We start from the raw sequence: 22,225 nt of genomic DNA, 5'->3' as shown, positions 1-22,225 counted from the left end.
ATTTTCAGTTAGTTTACCTTAAAGTACTAAAATTACTGAAACTGAAATATATAAAAGAAAATTTAATATAGTCTAAAAAAAATATAGAACCAAAAAAACGTGTGAAAATGGCTTAAAAAATTAAGGGCCGAATATAAAAATTTAATCTGATTTAAAAATCTATCAATAAATGTAAAATTGCACTGCTTTAACACACAGTGTTCTTTTCAAATGTGATGGTAGTGATGGGTTTTTATTTTTTTTTATGGCCCAAAGGCCTCCATTACATTGTGTGATTCACTGTGCCCCGGGCAGTTATTGATTTTTGATTGGATTTTGGTGAAGCTGCAGGAACAGCAGACTGTCTGAGACGAGAGATGAGCACAGGCACCGTAGGGGTCTCGCAGGTCTCATCCGCCTCCATCTGCTCCGTTTCTACAGCATTAGTCGCTTGAGTGTCACCAAATCCAGTCAGCTTTTATTACATTCACATCTAGGCATATTCCAGCGACTTGACCGTTCACCTGCATTCTCTTCATTGAGTTAAAAGGCTCCATAGCGTCCATTGAACTGACGTCCTGGCTCCAGAGCCAAACGGTCGTGTAGTTAGTAATCTGATGCTCTGCGCGGCTGGTGTTTATTATATTCATGAAGATGGATATTGATGAGCTTGTTGACGGAGGGGAATTCCTACCACCATATGAATGCTATGTTTGACTGTGCATGGATCACCAGCTATAAAAATCATTTAACGGAAGGCATCCGTGAAGCAGATGGCTCTCGCGCCAACTCGCGTGGAAACGAGGTGTGTTCTGGGGGCATCATTGCTGTTTTTGGGGCTTTAAAAGATTTTTATGGCTCTCCTTGTCTAACGTGGAAGTGCTCGCTGAATAAATACGAGCAGGAGGAAATGGCAGAGAGCTCCATAAACACTGGCAGGGATGAGGGACCACACACTTTGAGTCTCAGACTGTGTCTAAATCCACCCTGTGGCTAGATGCATTAATGACTGAACCTTGTTTCTTTACTCTAACCCCTCTCTGTTAGGGATTGTTGACTGCTTGTTTAATAATTGACTAGTCCGTTAGTTAGACCAGCTGTCTTCCCCCTTCAAAACGGTTTTTAAATGGCCTGTATAGAGCTGGGAGATATGGGCAAAAAAATCATATCTCTGTATTTTTTTGCAGTTGGATTAAAAAAAATCTGTATTTAAATCCCTTTATTTCACTTACCGCCCAATGTTGTCCAACAAAACAATACATGTTAAAGACTACGGAATGTTAATGTAACCATGCAAGCCTTTATAATATGTGCATTTCATTCCAAAATTGTAACATTACAATCTAAAAACAAAAACAAGGCTTTTATAGCAGAAGGGAAATTCACTAAACTAAAAATGAAAATAAATGTGTTTGGCTGTTTTAAATATTCCATTGAAGTCTCTTTACAGTCAGTGCTATCATAAAAATAGACTGACTTGTGTGATTATAATTATAGCGCTTCTGTTTAATTGAGCTCTGTCTGTTTGGCGCATGTGCGAGGCGGTGCTCGTTCACTGGAGTTTAGCAGAGCAATCCCTGAACAGAAGGCTCATGCACTTCTGACAGGAAAATTGCTTTATAACATTTACAGGTGGAGGATATACCTGTGAAATGTAAGTTATGCATTCAGGAAGACGGCACATCTCAAACACGTTAAACAGCGAGAGTAGCACATGCAGCCTTTTTGTCTGAACACGTGAAAAACCACTAAAACTACTGCAAAACGAAACTATAAACTATGTCTTAGCAGTTTTTAAAGGCCTTAATATGAAGCTTGTCACGTTAAGAACAAATTGGATTAAGCACTTTCTCAGCAGCAGCTCAGATGCATTTTCAGATGCGCTCGTATTAAACTACTGTATATCGATATAAACGGTATTGCCTCATATTAAATCGCTTATAAAGAAAATATCGATATATCGTACAAACAAAGCCTTGGGCCTGTATTATTATTTTGGAAATGTATTTATATTTAGTATAATATTTTATTAGAAAAGTATATTAATGAAAGCACATATGTAATATGTAATAAAATATTACATATAAGTACATACATTCACACACACACATATATTTATGTATATAATTTAATACATATAATACACTTACATATTCAATACTGCAATGTTTCATGTTAGTTGTTTTATTAATGTATTTTTAAATCATATATTGAAATTTGATGCAATGTTTAAGAATGATTTATGGTGTGTGTGTGTGTGTGTGTGTATATATATATATATATATATATATATATATATATATATATATATCGAATATTTATAAAATGTATACGATTAAAAAATATATATTATTAATTCACACATACAATTTCTTTAATACAAATTATTCATATATTTTTCAAAATTTAATTTTTTTTTTTAATGATTAATTAAAAACATTTTTAAAAACATTAAAATAAATAATTTTATAAATTATTAATACAGTGTGCGCACAAACACAAAAATGAATTTATAAGTTAATAATGTAGAAAAAAAAAACTATGTAAAAAGGGATGTAAATAACTTTTTCTCCCAGCCCACATTTATTCAGATGAATTCATTTGTGTCACAAGTTGATGTTTCTAGTCCTGCAGAAATTATTTAATAGTTTTATATGAATAATTTGCAGTTGCACAAGCCTACTGTCCGATCTTTGTTCGCTCCGCTCCCAATTCTCTCATCCGCTTGGCCTGTTCAGCAAACATCAGTTGTGTCTCTGAGGACGGTGGAGCTCCTTGGCTGAGCTCTCGACCCAGACGCATGTTCAGATCCAGCTTGTGGATGTATTTATAGAAGCCACACGCGTCTAGTTGTTGAGCTCTTGCCTCTGGAGCCCAGCCAGGCCAGTGGAGATGCGTGTTTAGGGTCTTCTGTTTATTAGAAGATGCATTCGAGGGACTGCTGTACGTGTTTGCGGTCAGGGCTTTTACTCGCTGTTTGAGGTCAAAAAGGCAGCCTGAGAAACAGTTCCTCTGAAAGCGTTACGTCCCACTAGTCGGCTGAAATTCTTTCCAGCTATTCGACAGAAGACATCTGCTTAAGAAATCTCCCCTCCTTTCAGAGTGTCTCAGCAAAATGCCTTCACTCTTTCCAAATGATGCTGTCCGTTTAGCCTCTTTCAGATAGATCTGCGTCGTTGCTCCCCGTGTTGAAATGGATAGATTTATTGAAGGACGGCAAACGAGAGAGATGTGATCGTCATTGAGGGATGGGTGGCTGCTGATTGTTTTATTTTCCATCTGGAGGGCGAGAAAGTCAAGCACTAGATGGAGATGTCCCGATTCCTCCGTTGGTTGAACTCGATTTCTTTCCCACTGTAATTGATCACAGATTGCAGCAGAGCTCCACAAGCAGAGCTGGGACATTGTTTCCACTTTACTCATAGGAAATGTGATGTATTTCCAATGTGCCAATCATACTTTATTGGTTTCATTGTGGTTTGTTAAATTTCTGCAAATGCTTTTCTGTAATGTCTTCTTTGACTGTGATCTTGAGGTGGAAGCTGCTTTATTATGCTAAATCTTTATTGATGAGCCAGTGGTCAATCTTAGCACTTTTTCGTAACTCATAACTTTTCTTCATAACTTTTTCATAGGCTGTTGTTGACATTCACAAAAATATAGATCACTTGAAGCCTCTTAGTTTTTTTTTAGGAATATATAAATGGATTGTGTTTTGTTTTGCCATTGGAAATAATATAAAAATGTAACATTTATTGGTTTAATCAGTTGTTTTAAATGAAATGCTTCTTGGTCCAGTTCAGTGTTTGTTTCGGCCTTTGTTGATATCTGCAAGTCTTCATGAATTATCATTGAGCCATGACTGCCATATTGGAACAACCACCTCCAAACGTGTGTGTGTGTGTGTGTGTGTGTGTGAGTGTGTGACTGCAGGCTTGGAACAGGAGAGTTACTGTGACTCATCTAGAGGTGCTCCGATCACGATCGGCCGATCGTTATGCGTATCTCCTCAGTAAAGCCGGTTTTCTAATCAGCGGTTAATTCCATCAGGTGCGTGATTTCACATAGAGCAGCTGTTACTACACAGAGCCGTTGTTAATAGAGAAGATGCGCAAATCACGTTAATTTTCAGCGTTTATTGGCCCATCTTCTCAGTTAACAACGGCTCTGTGTAGTAACAGCTGCTCTATGTGAAATCACGCACCTGATGGAATTAACCGCTGATTAGAAAACCGGCTTTACTGACGAGATGTGCATTAACGATCGGCCGATCGTGATCGGAGCACCCCTAGACTCATCTCTGTCTTACATAAACACACACTCACAAGACACCGAGTCTGAAGCCCCTCAATGCTCTTGTGGGAAATGCTGCTATCCTCAGAGCTTCAAATTAAAGAGTTAGAAATAGAATTATGCCTATTATTTTAAAGGAGGCTATACACTTGGGCTGAACGATATTGGAAAAAAACTCACTTTGCGATATTTTGTTTTTCTGCGATAATATATTGCAATATGAAAATGTTACCGGATGACATGTAAAGCTCTATTTGGAAAAAATTATTCAATGATTGGAGTTGAGTAAATCAGCATAGAAAATAAACAAATTACAAGCATAGGTAGATATAATAGAACAAAGATACATATTGAATAAATTCCTTTATATTTTTCAGGTAAGTCTTAACAGTATTCAGGTACAGAAATGTAATATTTAAATGTAAAATAACACTGCATAGTCTTCACTGTTTAAATAATAAAAATAAAATAAATCCGTTAAAGCTACAAAAGTTATTTTTCTCTGTTTTATTGTTTGATTAACACTCATGACAGAAACCAGGGACATTAAACTGCTGTGAATAGCTACTTTATTAATGTCGCGACACATGAAATCCATTTCTTGTCTTAGGGATGTAACGATTAACCATGAGCCGGATGAAAATCGAATTAAATATGTGACGATTCAGATCGGTTGATGCTAAACAATCGCGATTCAGTTAGGGGCAGGAGTTTATACGAATGTATGTCTTTTGAGGGGAAAAGTTTAGATGGTATTTTTTCTTTTCATTTTGCCTCCGTTTAATGCATATTAGTTCTGCTGATCAGAGAACCGGCTTCACTGACAAGATGCACATTAATCATCGGCAGATAAATAATCGTGCACCTCTAAAATATACAAGCTAATTTAGATTAAAACTGTATGCAGCATCTTTTATTGCATAATGATTCAAATGCAGAGGTTGCCTGCCACTAATTTTAAATGGAAAGAGCACAGACAAAGCCTTATTTTGTTTATATGAAGAGATTTATTTTATTGGTGTTATTTATTTGATTTGGGCCTTGTTTTAAAATGTCAGTTTAGTTTTATTCACATTAAATTTTGTTATTTAGCAGACACTGATCAATAAAAAAACAGGAACCGAATCAAAATTTGCTTTAATTCGCCAGATGTGCACAAACACACAAGGAATTTGTTGTTGTTTTTAATGCATGCATACACATCTGACATGAGAACAGAAAAAGAACACTTAAAAAGTAAGGGTTAACAATAAATAATGTGTATGAATCTTGAACAGTAGATTTAGTTACAGATTTGTGCTTTTTTTTTTTTACTCCATATAGAACTTTATAGAAAAGTGACTTACAAATGAGGACAATTGAAGCAATCAAACTAACAAAAGAGCAATGATATGCAAGTGCTATATTAGTATGTTATTATAGTGTAATATTTCAATAACACAAAGTAACGTGCAACATTTTGTCCAAGCAATAATAAAAAGACACATTTAATTTTACAATTTTGTCTTTAATCGAATTGTGGGTTGAGTGTTTCGTTACAATCCCTAAATTAAAATAATCAAGCCTAGTGGTGGGCGGTATGACCAAAAATTTATATCAAAGTATTTTTCATTATTTTTTTCCCATGCATGACCGGGTGTAAACCACATTTTCTATTGATTGAGAGAGAAATAGGCTACTCTAGTAGATTGACTTAGAATGCCTTATCTTATACTGTCATGATGAGTGAATATTGTATCAAAATCACACTCTAAATATTGACAAAACACGACTCATTAATACATGTTAACCAGGAGTCACTCTCATGTATAATCGCGACATCGTCTGATAAAATCAACATGCATGTACAGTTGATGCATATTGAGCGGCTATGCATTGGTTTTGGTTATATTGCTTTTTTGTCTGCCTGTGTCTGAGTAAAAACAAACAAACAAAGAACAAACAAACAAAACAAGTGCATAATATTAACAGACAAACTATGTTCATATTTATAATTCCAAACAGTCAGTAAGCAACAGCTGCAGATCTTTGAGTTTCTGTATGTATTTGACTGTAGCTTTTCTGAAATGAAATGGTGTAAATCTTTAATTTAAGGTGAAGCTTGTGTGATCATGTCTTGTTGCGATGCAGATTCTGAAACATAAGCCTCACTTGTGTTTGCACAAGACATGCAGACTTATTAGCCACATATGCACTAGCTGCAGGGCTCAACATCATTAAGCTTTGACATGAGCTTGTCCTTCAGACAAGTAAATCCATCATTCACTTGTCCGAGTAAAAAAGTTACTTGTCTGGGGGAATTTTTTAGATATTTGCATTATATTGATTGCTGTTACTCTTTTTAACTTTATGAAGGATGATATTTTCCTGAACTGATTAAATGTACATGCCTCCATTTATGTCAAATTCTTACATGTGATCAGTACATTAAGTTAGAATAATAAGACACTATATGGATGCTACTATTCAAATATGAAATCAGTATCAGCAAACTGCATCTGTCCAAATGCATAATGTTATTAGATTAATGTTTTACTTTTTTGACACACAAATATGAAATGTTGGAAAATGCAGATACTGTATGAAATTAAACCACCAGTAGGTGCTGGCAAGTCTTAATGAGTGAATCATTGATTCAACTGATTCGTTCAAACGGCTGATTCATTCAATAAATGAAGCAAGTAACCATTTTTATAAATGGCTCACTGGATCATTGACTCCTTCAAAAATGAATCATTTAATAACGAAAGACTGTTGTGTGTTGCTTGGAGATGCGAGAACTATTTTTGTTAGTGAAATGGAGCAAAAACGACCCATAATGTGTATATAATGTGTAATATTACTTGTTTATTTAACTAAAGTTGTATAAAATCAATATCACATTTGCAATCGGGCTTAAAGTGGGGAAAACATCCCTCCTGGTTGTGTGATGTTGAATATATATAGAAGATTAATATTTTTTCATGTTTGTTTCTTTGTGTGTGTTGTCCTTACAGTGTTGATTGCTCCATGATATGTCAATACATTATCCATTATTAGTCACCGTTAACACAAAGTAATAAAATCAGAATCATTCTAGCCAAATTTTCAGGGCTGCCCTAGTTATTGTTTGTTATTACAATTTGATCAGATTAGTTTCTCTTTAAAATTCTCTTTCACTTGCCCCTTCACAAAATCCTCTTGTGTGCTTGCATTATAGGTGGTTAGAATTAATCCAATGTGGAGTAAAAATGTCTTGATGTAATTTCTTACAAATTTGAATATTATGCACAGTATGCATACTAAATATACTAAACAAATATTAGTTTTGTAGTATGCTGTCCCGAACATAACCTCGGTCATTGTTACATGTGATATCCCATATTTCTAAGGATTTTTATGGGTCACCGTTATAAACGTCCCCTATGTCTGCTGGAATGCTCTCCAACCCGTCGGCTTTGTTTCTTTACACGAGTTACTGAGCCGATGCCATGGGGGCGGACGGCCAGAGGATCAGGTTCTGCTACTATTGTCCTGCCTGAGTTTCACTGCGTATGAAATTTAGAAAGCTCGGAGGTCCCTGGAGCGTTTTATTTCTGAAGAGTCTGAAACGATCACATACCGAGCGCTTGAACTTTGACCTCTGTTAGAGGCGTGGATGCTGTCGGACTGTGTGGAGCGGTTTTTCAATTTGACACAACCGACGAGGATCCAGCCATGATATCGAGCCGCTACAGAGAGCATGTTCTTCTGCTAGGCTCCTGAAAGAAAAAGCCATTGAAGTGAAGGCCTTCTGAGGGATATGGCATTTTAAATTCTGCGTTGCCTATGCTTCAGGTAACAAGACTTCTCCAAAAAGAGGGATCGGCAGGCTTTTAAAGGAATGACGCAGTAAAAGTGGGAAAACATGCTTGAAATGTGAATTGTATCCAGCAGGATGTTTTTAAATGGGTGTGTTGAGGCCTTATCATTTCACTCTGTGTTTTACAATTCAGTTATCTGGTTAACAGCCGTTTAATAGAAATATGAGGCTGGTTATTTAACTATTAATATAGGCCTACTTACAATCTATCATTTGTGTTTGTTTGACCAAGGCCAGAACAGTTCATGGCATGAAGATTTTGTTTTATGATTTATTTTAATTATTTAATAATAGTTTTTATTTTTATTTCTCACTCTTGTTTGATTTTATATTACTTTATCTTGTTTTATAATTTAATTAGACTTTTTTTATTAATTTTTTTATTCTATTTATTTTTATTTTACTAAAATAAATAATATTTTTAATTTTTTTGTTTGTTTTATTTTATTATAATTTTAGTTCATTTGAATTTTATTTTGTGCATTTTAATTTCCTTGTTAATGCAGGGCACATTTTTAAAGGGACTGTTCTTCCAAAAGGGGCTCATCCTTCTCACCCTAATCCCAAATCATGGTAAATCTGGCAATACCATGGAAGTTAAAAAATGACATGCTTGAGAACCACATGGAAATTAATAAAATGTCAAAAAGCATCTTATTGAGCAAACTGTATAAAGTCTGCAATATTATATTCAAATGTATATTTATGCAAAGGTTATGGCTTGATGTTTTGGAAAGTCTTTTGTCGTGATTGGTCAGGATGTTTTGTTGGAGTAAGGGCCATCATTATGCGTGTTTTTCTAGTTCCTCAGTTTATGGTTTATCGGGTTGTTTGCTCCATTTCTTCAGACTCCATTCAGTTAGACTTTGTTCACAAAGTCCCAGTGACCGAGAGACTTTCATATTCTGAATCTGCCTGGTTTCTTTCTAGAGTTCAAAGTCCACAGGTATAACCTTTGACCTTTTGAATCCTTTAAGTGCTAGAAACTGTTCAAGTGCAGCTCTGTCAGCTGGAGAGGAGTGACATACAGTATATACAAATGTGTACATTTCTATAAAAGAAATTAATACAAATCTAAAACACCATAAAAAGTAAATACTATTTTAAAATAAAATTTTATAATCCATGTATGGACATTTAAAAAAAACAAATAATAATGATAAACATAAAACAAAAATTACAACCACAATTATAAAAAAATGCAACTGTATGCATCTAAAAATAATGACAAAAATATATAGTAAAGAATTAAAGTAAACTAAAATTTTATTAATTTGATAAAGTATATCATATAAATATAACTATGATATAAAATCAAATTTACAAAAACTAATACAATTATTTAATGTAGAATGAAAAATAAAATGAAAATAAATAATGACAATCATAAAACAAAAATGAAAACCACAATTATAAAATATACAACTGTATGCATCTAAAAAATAATGACAAAAACATATTAAAATTTAAATAAACAAAAATTTAATTGAATGAAGTATATAATATTAATATAACTATAATATAAAATCGAATTTAGATATGAATTATTACAAAAACTAATACAATTATTTCATATAGAATTAAAATTAAAATTGATAGAAATTACATATATACACAATTACTAACTAACCCTTAGAAAATATGAAAACTGAAAAATATACAAATTTAATTGTTTTTATATTAAATAAAAAAGTTTTTATAATTTATATAAAATGGTAAAAAAAATCATTTTTAGGGAAAAAGGTAAATGAAATGCAAACTGTATCCCAAAGCCTCATCTCTCATGCGGTGTGCTAATAGTTTGGAGTTATAAAAGGGCAGTACTGTAAAAGATTAACAGTGCCAAGCTGAATCACTTGAGTGAGTCTGCTAGCAAATATTTTCTGCTAACTTTCCTCATACATCATCCCGATCTCTCTTTCTCTTCCAGTGTTGTTCCCGCACCACTGCCGCTGGCTCTTGATAAGGTAAGCACTCACCTCTGCCTTTTTCATGCATTATATATGAGCTTGTTTTTTTTTCCAAATTACACATTGGTCATGAATGAATGTTTTCCAGTTCGTTATGTTCCTGTTTTTTTGTAAACCAAACCTCATGGATCTTTGCCATGTTGTCTCAAAGCAGCTGTCTTATTGAATGCCATTGATTTCCAAGTCCTAGCTTTGAATCAACACCTCGCATTACGTGCCTCTATCTGAGGTTTGCATGCGGCTCTCCGTCAGACTGTTATATGGAGCGTCTGTGAACGATCCTGGAGGTGGTCCACATGAAGTTAGATAATGCAGTTATCCTCTCATGACATCCTCTGTGTGGGATGCTCTGTGGAGCTTTAACAGGGAACAATTGGGTTGTGTGGCGACTCATTCCCAGAACAGACGTGTCTTTCTTTAGAAGTTTTAAACATGCACTCATGCTTTATCGTGTTAGTGTTTAAACAGGAATACACTAGCATTGTTCATTCAGTGCTTTTGGTGCATCTAGAGTCAAATGCTGTTACTGACACACGAAGTTGCTAAAAACAAGAAGTTGTGACTCTGCTACAGCGTTTTTAAAAGTGAAGTGTGTTTAGGGGAGTGTGTTTGGAGTTCAGTCAGAGGTGATGACATCATTTGCGTCTGTGATGATGACATGAACATGCATGTGTAAATCATTATAGCAGCGCTTTCAGAGTTTCGTCTGTTTTAATGAAGGCGGAGAGGAAGGACAGGCCTGGTGTCCCCCTTAAACCCCATGAATGCAGATCTGTCAATGTCACGTCCACACTTCTATATCTGACCGCTGACAAAATAAAAACACTCCTCCCGCCTTCTCTGCTGTGGGAGCGTCTCCTCATGTGGATTCAATAAATGTAGCTAAAGTAGAGTCACGATTTCATTATTTGGATCACTGTGATTACAACTGCTAGGAATGAGGCAATTCAATTTAAGAGCTGCGGATGAGGAATAAAGCCTCTATTGATTTGGACTGGGATTATCCATATGAGGTTACGTTATCATTTTCACCTTTTCAGATGAAGTGAGACTGAAAACTAACTGTGCTGCTGGTTCAGATGCATCAAGGCCAGCGTGTGAAAGATGCTCGGTGGATTCAAAAGAGTTTTACAGAGGATGTGCAACGATTTCTCTTTTCACTGTGTTTTTCTTTCTCTCTTTCATGCAGGTGTCCGCAAATACACCCAGTATGTATTCTCAGGAACTGTTTCAGCTGTCCCAGTACCTGCAGGTATGGAGCAACACTGACCTCTACTGGCCATCTAAAGACATTAAGAGTCCAAATGCAAAGATGTTGAGATACTTGTCTATGCAGTGAAGCATATAATGGTTGATAATTCTAATTGTATAATAATAATAATGATGGTAATTATTATCATTAGTTAAATAAATGCAAGATTAATAATATTATTTCACCTTTATTAACTACATCTTATTTAGTGTATAATGAAATATAAAATATATAATGTATAACTTGTATGTAATATATATTTTATTTTACAGTGTGTGTATATAGTGATAATTCACTATTTTACTGTCTCTAATGTCTCTTATGCTCACAAGTGCTGCATTTATTTAATGAAATATACAGGAAAAACTTTTACAATTTTAAAATAGCTGTTTTATGTTTGAATATATCTTAAAGTATTATTATAAGCAAGGCTGAATTTTCAGCGGCTGTTACTTTAGTCTTCAGTGATTGTTCAGAAGTCATTCTAATATGCTGATACGCTCCTTTTATTTATGAATTAACTTAATAATTCATTCATCCATTTTCGTAAAAAAAAAAGGATTTTCAGGATTAAAGCTGCAGTCGGTAACTTTTGACGCTCTAGCGGTTAATAAACAGAACTGCTTGTGTTTTGCGGAAGAACATCGTAGCCGGAACTACTTCTCTCTGTTTATGTCTATGAAGAATCACAAAGGTACTGGGTTACTCCACCGCGGTACCCCCGAAGCAATCTAAAATAGTCCGAATATAAACACTTATTATAGGTGTACCCTAGTGATTCAGGACAAGCTAAAAACACGGTTTGGAAAATAGATTCATGGTGTACTCGCTTATTATTTACATTTTTCTACATTTTGAACAAACAAAGTTACGGACCGCAGCTCTGATTGGTTATTTTTTACCGGGAGCGATCGACCACTGGGAGGAGCCAAAGGAGTTTGATTTTTTTTCACAGATTATCTGTCTCATATTCTACTGTCAGGACATAATGACAGGTTTAACAAATATGTAAAAAATAGAGTTTTACAAAAGTTACCTACTGCAGCTTTAATAAAATGGCATTTTTAAAAACAATCTGTAACTTTTATAGTCTATACTGTCACTTTTACTCAATTGAATATGCCCTCGCTTATTAAACGTTTACTTTTGTTTCAAATATATATTTTTAATAGTATACATATTATGAAACTGATATTGTTCAGGAGGCCTTACACAGAGAGCAGATGCTGGAGCAGAAGTTGGCCACTTTACAGAGACTGCTGGCCAGCACACAGGAAGCGTCCGAGAGCAGCTGGCAGGTACATCACAATTAAAGAGGAGACCGCTATTAATTATTCAAGACAGATGGCTGTTAATAGACATGTTTAGTAGTGCTATGTTACAATTCTGATTGTTTGTTCCACTGTACCACTGTGTTTTGTATGATAACAGAGTCTGTCCGTGTGTCTTTAAGGCTTTGATCGATGAAGACCGGTTGCTCTCTCGATTGGAGGTGATGGGGAATCAGTTGCAAGCATATTCAAAAGTAAGGCCAATGCATGCTTTGAGTTGATTTGGATGTGCGCTCACAGAACATACTTCCTGTTTCACCAAAGCATGCTGTTCCCTCAGAACCAAACAGAAGACGGTATCCGAAAGGAGCTTGTAGCTTTAACAGAGGACAAACACAACTATGAGACGACAGCCAAAGAGTCCCTGAGGCGGGTCCTTCAGGAGAAAATAGAGGTGGTCAGGAAGCTGTCCGAGGTGGAGGTAACAACACATCAAAATTGTTCATTAGCTCCCAAACGATTGGGCTATTCTAAAGAGCTGTGTGTGTATGTGTGTGTGTGTGTGCTGGCTGCATTTACCTAATTAAATGTATCGAAGCAAAGCTGTACTGTCATATCTTAGATTAAAAAGTTTATATCTAATTTATTTCTGTGATGCAATGCATCATTACTCCAGTCATCAGTATCACATAAACCTTCAAATCATTGTAAAAGGCTGATTTGCTGCTCAAGAAAAAGCAATATGCAAAGTCTCTGCACATAGATTTTACTCTGGAGGATTTAGATGTAAAGCATCAATTTCAATCGATCTGTTGTTGCATTGCAGAGGAGTTTGAGTAACACAGAGGACGAGTGCACACACTTGAGAGAGATGAACGAACGCACACAGGAGGAGCTCAGAGAACTCGCCAACAAATACAACGGAGCCGTCAACGAAATCAAGGATCTCACCGAAAAGATCAAGGCATGTCTGACGTTCACCCACTGGAAGGATACTCTGGAGTGAATGGGTGCCGTCAGAATGAGAGTCCAAGCAGTTGATAAAAACATCACAATAGTTCACAAGTGATCCAACCGTCCAACAGTCAAAGTCTTGAGAAGCCAAAAGCTGTGTGTTTGTAAGAAACAAACCCATCAACACATTTTAAACCGTTACATCTGGATAAAATATGAGTTCATATCGGATAGTGGATTATTGTGATGTTTTTATCATCTGTTTGGACGCTCATTCTGACGGCACCCATTCACTGCAGAGCATCCATTGATGCTAACCTGACTGACCTACATAATGGATGGCCTGAGTTTGATGTATTATGCTCTTAATGCTTCTTGTTCAGTTGGCAGAGGGCAAACATGAGGAGCTCACTCAGAAAGGCTTGAATGAGAAGAAAGAGCTACAGCTGAAGATCGAGGAGATGGAGGAGAAAGAGCAATCGCTTCAAGCTCGAATCGAAGCTCTGCAGGCGGACAACGACTTCACGAATGAGCGGCTAACAGCCCTGCAAGGTAAAACACACACATGTGCTATATTTCTCTCAGTTGGGAACGGTGCACTCCCTTATCACTGTGACTAAACAGACGAAACAGTGTGAGGAGGAGCTGTTGTTTTAATTTTTGGTTATCCCAAATCTTTTCGTTGTCGTTTTTCAGTCCGGTTAGAACAGCTGCAGGAGAAAAGCATAAAGGAAAACAACAGTTTAGGTGAGTTGGAGACGCATGCGTCTGCTAGTGTGCTGCTAACCTTGCATCATCTCCTTGACTAATTCAGCATGGGAGCTCGCCTTCGGTTGCCTGTTTTTCATTTCACTTTCTTTCTGTCCATCCTGCTTTGCTTCCGTTCGGTCTCGAAGGCCTTGAACTTTTGCATTGAGCATGTGTGTTCAAGTCTGCACCTCTGTATACAGTTTAAGACTCTCCCCGTCATTTGGCAGTTTCTCGCCAAGTCAATTTATCTCCGTACGAGAGCAAGGTAGTTTAAACAATCTGAACCGATTGGCCTGTTTAGTTATTTCTTCTAGGCTTCTTGATGGATAATAAGGTTCTGAATGTTCCGGTGGACCCATTATAATGTGCCACATTGGTAATTATGAATATAATTAATATCATTTAGTCAGTGTTAAATTAGGGGTTGCACTGAACCAGATTCTCTGTCAATAATATGAGAGGTAAATGAAAACTACTGATGTGGTATGCCACAGACCACAAACCTCTTGGCAGAGACGTTTCACTCGCTGAGCTGTCCCTTAATCATTCATTTCCATGAAATATACTGATCTCAGGGATGATAAGAATGGCATAACATGGGGTTTTTACTTCAATAAGACCTTAGCGGAGAACATCATCCTGTGCAAAGCTGAAAGTAACTGAATACGTCGAAAATGCCGTTCTTTTGGCATCACAATGTGTGGTTGTTAAACCAAGAGTGACGTGCTCGTCGTTACACAAGTTGTTTTGCTGTTAAGAGCATAACTGTACAATAAACTGACTTTAAGCTTTATATATATATATATATATATATATATATATATATATATATATATATATATATATATATATATATATATATATATATATGGCAGCCAAACCACTAAAGTTATTATTAATTTATTAAATTTATTTTTAAAAAATCTATATAACACAATAAGATAATATATAAAAATATTACTATGATAATGCTATTCCACTGTAAAAAAAAAAAAAAAAACATGAATTAAAAAAAGAATACTATTTAAATACCCGAGGTGACAGGTGATTGACAGGTGTCAGTCAGTCTCTTCAGGGCAGTGAGGCATCACGCGTCTGTGTCCTTGTCCCGCCCTCTGCATCTTTGTTTGGTTGCATCACATGTTGTATGCTGTAGATCTGGCTTCTGTTTTAATATCATCTGACGCCCCACGATGTGGGGTTTCTTCCATTTGCTGTTCATTTAATGGAGGGTTTTTCTTTCTTTGGTAGACCACTTTCTTTTAAAGAGTGGAGGAGACTGCACTTTAATTCAACAGTACATTGAGTGTCAATGTGAGTACACCGCATTCTTTCCAACGTCTTCCTCAGCCGTACTAATGAACCATCTTATGAGCAATCAGAGCAGGTTTTACTCCGTAAAATGAGGAAATGAACTTAAGCACTAAAGAATGTGCTTGTTTCTTACTAATATTTAGGTGCTGATTTAAAAAGTAGTACCTGTTTTAATGAAGCACATTGCAGTTTTTCACAAAATTGTATAATTGTTTTTGAGAATCTTTAGTAAGGTGGAGTTGTCTTGTATTGTCCCTTAATCAGCAGAAAAACAATGTAAAGACATGATTCCTGTCTTCCTCTGAGCCAGATTACAAATATTTGTTAAATTCTACATGCTTTATTAATTCTACAGATGATATTTAATTTTTTAATGCTGGTTTCCACTAGTGCACTATTTTGTATGTGAAAATGAAGTTTTGAAAAAAAAAACTTTGAATGCTTTTATTTTGATAAATGTATAATTTAAAATGATAAAAATGATTAATTATTGCTATTCTACGATGACGTTTTAGTGCCACGTTGAAAAAATAATTATAAGAATACGAGAATAGTCTAAATATTAAGAGAATAAAGTCGAAATATTAAGAGAATAAAGTCGGAATATTACGAGAATAAAGTCGAAATATTACGAGAATAAAGTCGAAATATTACGAGAATAGTCAAAATATTTCAAGATTGAAGTCGCAATATTTCAAGGTCAAAATATTACAAGATTAAAGTCAAAATATTTCAAGAATAAAGTCAAAATGTTTCAAGATTAAACTCGTAATACTACGAGAATAGTCAAAATATGTTGAGATTAAAATCATAATACTATGAGAATAAAGTCGAAATATTACGAGATTAAACTCGAAATTTTTCGAGAATAGTTGTAATACTATGAGAATAAAGTCAAAATATTTTGAGAATAAAGTTGAAATATAATGAGATTAAAGTCGAAATATTACAAGAATACCTTTTCACATATTTGGAATTTAATGAAGTAAATTGTTTAATTAAATTTAAGTATTTCGGAAGTATTTCGGACTTAATTCTCAAAGTATTTCGGACTTAATTCTCAAAGTATTTGACTTAACTCTCGAAGTGTTTCGGACTTAACTCTCGAAGTGTTTCGGACTAAACTCTCGAAGTGTTTCGGACTTAACTCTCGAAGTGTTTCGGACTTAACTCTCGAAGTGTTTCGGACTAAACTCTCGAAGTGTTTCGGACTTAACTCTCCAAGTATTTCGACTTAACTCTCGAAGTGTTTCGGACTTAACTCTCGAAGTGTTTCGGACTGAACTCTCCAATTATTTCGACTTAACTCTCGAAGTGTTTCGGACTAAACTCTCCAAGTGTTTCGGACTTAACTCTCGAAGTGTTTCGGACTTAACTCTCGAAGTGTTTCGGACTTAACTCTCGAAGTGTTTCGGACTTAACTCTCGAAGTGTTTCGGACTTAACTCTCGAAGTGTTTCGGACTTAACTCTCGAAGTGTTTCGGACTTAACTCTCGAAGTGTTTCGGACTTAACTCTCGAAGTGTTTAGACTTTATTCTCGAAATATTACGACTTTAATCTCATAATTTTTTTTCTCAACGTGGCACTAAAATGCTGTCATACTGTTCGAATGTGAGGGTTTTTATTGATATTTTTTTCAACTCCGCATCATCAAATTAGGTCACACTAGGCTTTTTTTTTTGGTTAGTTTCCAAATGCAGGGTGATATATTTGTATTTTTTCACATTTAAATTAATTTAAAGTCTTTTGTCCTTGATGATGCTTAGGGATGTGCAATATGATGATTTCATCTGATGCGTTTCATTTGCGTGCTGTTCTGACGTCCGGTTTTTCTGAAGCGCGCACACTAAAATACTTGTCAAACAGCACCTTATTACTGGACTAAGTTATAATTTGCGGTAATACTGTCAAAACACACAAGGTTTACATATAGACTCTAAAATGAAAGTAAACCATTGAGAGAAAAACTGATACGTGTCTGTATATTTGACGCGTGTAGCTCTTAAAGGGACAGTACTAAACATGCAGCCGACTGTCATTTAAAGGGATAGTTCACCCTAAAATATAATTTCTGTTATTACTAACTCTCACATGTTGTCCCAAACCTGCATTCATTTCTTTCTTGTGCTGAACACAAAAGAAGATATTTTGAAACCAAACAATTGCTGATCCACATTGAATTTGATTGTAGTAAAAAATAAATACAGTGGAAGACCCGCGTTTGGTTACTCATGTTTTTCAAAATAGCATTTAGGTTCAGCAGAAAAAAAGAAACTCAGGTTTAAGTAAATGATGTTATAAAAAATATTTTGTGATTTATTATTCCTCTAATGTTAAGCAACAAAACACTAAGAGAAAATCAATTACTGCTCTTGACGGAAAGAATTTAACACCATTGCTTTAATAGGAATCAATCTATATATTGTTTTATTTTTATATTTGTTCATTCAATTTCTTAAATGCTCCTGCTAAATACATCTATTGAACCTAAAGAAAGAAAAAAACGTTTTATTTGAATGTTATGTGTATTTGTAATGTGTGTTTTTTTATTTTTTATAATTATTACAAAGATAAAATAAAATGAAAAAATAAAAATATTTTTATCTTGGCCCACTTTGGCCTAAATATCTGCCTCTCTTTTTTTCATATTTTGTTAGCTTAAAAGGCTTTGTATTTATAATAGAGAATAGTTTGGCTGGTATGATAAGACAACTTGCAAAATAGTAAAAAAAAAAAAATACTGTGATACAATATTTTTGACACAGTGATACTAGAACATTTTTATTCCATATGCAGTTCTTTTAATATTAACTTTATTATTATGCTAAACACAAAAGTGTAAGTGTTGTACATTCAACAAGCAATTCACTGTGAACAAATTACTCTTATGATCTGGTTCTTTGTTATTCAGAAAGATTTACACATCAGTGTTAAATTCATAATCGATAAACTAATCAGAACCATTATAGAGTTCAAAAATCATTTTAAAACCAAAAAACATTTGTCGTTAAATAATATTTTTTTCATTAGGATCAACCGTGATTGTTCAAAGTCATTGATTGTGTAGATGAAATCAAATTTAAAATAAATCCAAGCACTTCAGTTTCACAAAAATATTATTGGCTGTAGTCTGGCATAGTGAAGCCCAGTCGAATAGACTTGTCCGTAACATGCTGGAAATGTAAAATGGAAAGACATAAAAAATGCGTTTTGCTGTTGACTGTCTATTTAAGCGCATCGTTCCAGATCTAGTCAAATCCTGGCTTATATTCTGACTTTCATTCAGCTTGTAATGAACAAAACATTGTTTGATGTATGCTTTGGTTTGTACTTTTTCTATAACTAAGTCATAGTTAACACACCATGCTATATGTGAATACATTACACTACTGTATTATCCGCATTATAAGGCGCAACTTCAATGAATGAACTGTTTTCATATATAGGGCGCAACAGAATAAAAGGCGCATAGAAGATACTGCAGCCAAACGTTTGACTGGATTTGCATTATGCATCCACTAGATGGAGCTGTGCTAAGGGAATGTCAACAAAACAGTCAGATTAAGTCAAACTTTAAGCGTTCTGACAACTCCATTCACTCCCATGGTAACGTTGTTCAAACTAAATCAAACGTTAGTGCATAACTCAATTCAATTCATTTTGACCATATATAAGGTGCTCTGGATTATAAGGCGCACTGTCGTTTTTTGAGAAAATTAAAGGCGCCTTATAGTGCGGAAAATATGGTGTATTGCAGAACGGAGAGGCTCTCAGGATCTGTTGTGTAATCTGAAATCTGTATGTGGAGATCAGATCATAAGCTTTCCCTGAGGTCCATGTCTATCTATACATAAATGAATATCCTTCTCCGAACTCGACACTGTTTCTTAACGAAAACGCTCTTGCATGTCGTCTGTTCCCACCTCACCTGCAGCTGACTTGGATTTTCTCTCTTCCCGAGGATCTTCACTCTCACCAGCATGCGTTCTGAGCTTCCACTGATGCTTTTCATGTTTCATTCTTTGCTTTCTTTTGTATGTATGGAAAAACTACAAATGCCGTTTTGCTGCTGATACTGTGTTTAGTCGGGCTGCATCAGTGTCATAATGACTGAGATTTGATATTTAATGCTAAAGACAGATTTACTGCAATGCTTTTTCTCTTTATTTAACCAGCGGTGAGGCAGCTGAAGGACGCAGTGGACTCATCTATTAACAAGCTGTCCAACTTTGACGGTAAGAGCACAGATTGTGTTTTATCGATCGATTTGGAAAGGCTGTTTTCACACTTCTGATGTTCATTTGAGGTGAACCATTCATGGACTCGAGAATGGAGCAGAGACTTGACATGTTTTCCTGTTTTGTTTCACAGAAGTCATCGATGCACATCTTCAGAATAACCAGACGGCAGTGGACAACAGCTTGGCCAGTCCAGACAGGCTTAAAGGTATCATCACAGTTCTGTCACGTTCATTAAAGTTTAATCAAGTTTCTTTCTAGATTAAGCTCTGTTATAGGGAACATTGGTATGATGCAATCTGATGGCAATGGAGGCACATGGTTTCACCCTGACCTCTATTTAAAACCAAATTAAACAACTGCGCTCTCTGGGTGGCGGGAATGAGCATTATGGTTATTTTTAGCATCCTCAAAGAGCACGACCAGGTCAGGGTCATTACTGTAATGAGCTCTAATAAAATCATCGTCTTCGTGAAGTTTTAGCTCATTATTATTCAAATATGAATAGGTATACTACTTGTTGTGAATTTAATTTACATTTAATAATAATAATAATAATAGAAAAAAGACAAATTATACGTACGTTTTTCGTTTTTGCTTTAAAATGTTTAAAATCATTGATCTTAATAAATCATCATAACAGGTCAAAAAGAAAAAAAGTACAAATAAGATATTTGTTGTTTACACATTGAAATGTTCAAAACTATTTTGCATAATCATAATGTTTAAAACAAACTTTTTTTATATTTAAATATATTCAGCGAGATAATGATATGAATAAATAAAAATAACAAAATCTGTTTGTTGTAACTTTTTCATTTACATTTTAAAATGTTGAAACCTTTTCTATGTAAAAAAATAATTGATAAAAAAAGTTACCTATTTGTTTTTCTTTTCATTTACATTTTAGAATTTTGCACCATTATGCCTAATAATAATAATAAATATCATAATACTAATGAAGTAAGTAATAATAATAGTTGAAAACAAACTAAATTTTTTTTATAAATATAATTGTAAAATCTTCCTGCTCATTCTGCCTAACAATAATAGGTTTAAAACAAACTACTTGTTCTACATTTTTCATTTACTTATAAAAACTTTTAAATCCTTTCTGCCTAAAAATAATAAAGATGATAATAGATAAAAATAACAAAAGCTATATTGTTTTTCGTTTAAATTTTTAATATTTAAATCCTATAATCAGTCAAAAAAAAAAAAAAGGAGAGTACATTCACTCTGGACCAGGTTATAACCTCATGAAACAGCAGTGCTGCTGATGATGTGTCATTGAGACCTTGACCTCGTCCTCTTTGTGCTCTTCTTGTGTGCCTGACCTCTCACACATATTAGATCATAATTCACCGGTCAACTATTGCCTCTGATGACATCACTTATGGTTTTCATCCATTTAGTCTGAGTCACTGTTTGTTCGCTACACTGTGCAAACTTATTCATGAACACTGAGTTCAGAAGATCTATCATGTGATGTAACTGCAGGGTGGGTGGTTTTCAGGTCATATATCGATTTAAATGTGCAATGTTTGAACTGATGTCTGAGAGGAATAGAAGTATCTAGACAGCATTGACTAATAGTTATTTTCCTGATTGACATTTACAACTTTCATCGAAGATATACTGAAAATTTGAGGTGCCCTTCATTCATATACATTGATGCATGAACATGTTACCAGGAGTTTTCTTTAGGCCGACGTCACCAGACCACGTTTATAACACTCTTTAGTCCACATGGATAATACAGCAGCACAAAGCAAAATCTGCAACTAGTTTAGCATGTGACTGTATGTCCCTTTGGAAGCCCAGGTCACTCAAATGACCATGTGTGGTCAATAACTACCACCAGCCAGAGAGAATGAACTCCAGGGGGCTCACTCATTCACTCATTCATTGGCTGCTGTGAGGAATTGTGATTCATATATAAACAGCCATCAAACACACTCCAGTTTGGATATAGGTACTGAAGCAGAGAGCCTGGTAAAGATTGTGATCGCTGTATAGTTATGCTTATTTAACTGTTATTTTGGGTTATGATTGTGTCCCCCCTCTCCTCTAAGTGGTCTCTTCCGCTCTGCCTCCATAGAAAACCAGACAGACGCTAAAGAGTGCGATATGTCAGATACGCTGAGCCCCAGCAAGGAGAAAAGCAGTGACGACACATCAGGTACGCGACACATGTGTAATGTATGAATTGCTGTGTTTAGCTACCATAGCTTTCCAAGATATAATAAGTGTTATATAAAAAAACCTATATCTGTCTTATAATTTATAGATTATGTAAACAGGGTCTGATTTTAATTTGTTTTTTGTTTGGTCTGTGTGATCTTTTTGTCTATGCTTTATT

At 35.0% G+C, this 22,225-nt stretch overlaps 1 protein-coding gene across 9 annotated transcripts in view; it reads left to right on the top strand.

Annotated features, from left to right (window-relative positions):
* LOC127968317 (sarcolemmal membrane-associated protein) overlaps window positions 1–22,225 on the top strand; it is a 52,060-nt gene that overhangs the window by 14,239 nt on the left and 15,596 nt on the right. For 4 of the 9 annotated variants that reach the window (XM_052569442.1, XM_052569440.1, XM_052569441.1 and 1 more), the window contains exons 4-15: window positions 10,044–10,080; window positions 11,273–11,335; window positions 12,538–12,633; window positions 12,789–12,860; window positions 12,947–13,087; window positions 13,433–13,570; window positions 13,944–14,112; window positions 14,257–14,307; window positions 15,562–15,624; window positions 19,801–19,860; window positions 19,997–20,071; window positions 21,965–22,045. In XM_052569442.1, coding sequence (XP_052425402.1) covers window positions 10,044–10,080; window positions 11,273–11,335; window positions 12,538–12,633; window positions 12,789–12,860; window positions 12,947–13,087; window positions 13,433–13,570; window positions 13,944–14,112; window positions 14,257–14,307; window positions 15,562–15,624; window positions 19,801–19,860; window positions 19,997–20,071; window positions 21,965–22,045 — 1,046 coding nt within the window. Of the gene's footprint in view, window positions 1–10,043; window positions 10,081–11,272; window positions 11,336–12,537; window positions 12,634–12,788; window positions 12,861–12,946; window positions 13,088–13,432; window positions 13,571–13,943; window positions 14,113–14,256; window positions 14,308–15,561; window positions 15,625–19,800; window positions 19,861–19,996; window positions 20,072–21,687; window positions 21,859–21,964; window positions 22,046–22,225 lie in introns of those variants that run through there. The other 5 variants (XM_052569444.1, XM_052569445.1, XM_052569446.1 and 2 more) reach the window with 4 other exon arrangements.

This window comes from Carassius gibelio, chromosome B11 (genome assembly GCF_023724105.1).
Source record: "Carassius gibelio isolate Cgi1373 ecotype wild population from Czech Republic chromosome B11, carGib1.2-hapl.c, whole genome shotgun sequence".
Taxonomy (NCBI): Eukaryota; Metazoa; Chordata; class Actinopteri; order Cypriniformes; family Cyprinidae; genus Carassius; species Carassius gibelio.
The sequence above is the reverse complement of the archived record's forward strand: the minus strand, read 5'-3'. Positions and strand labels throughout refer to the sequence as shown.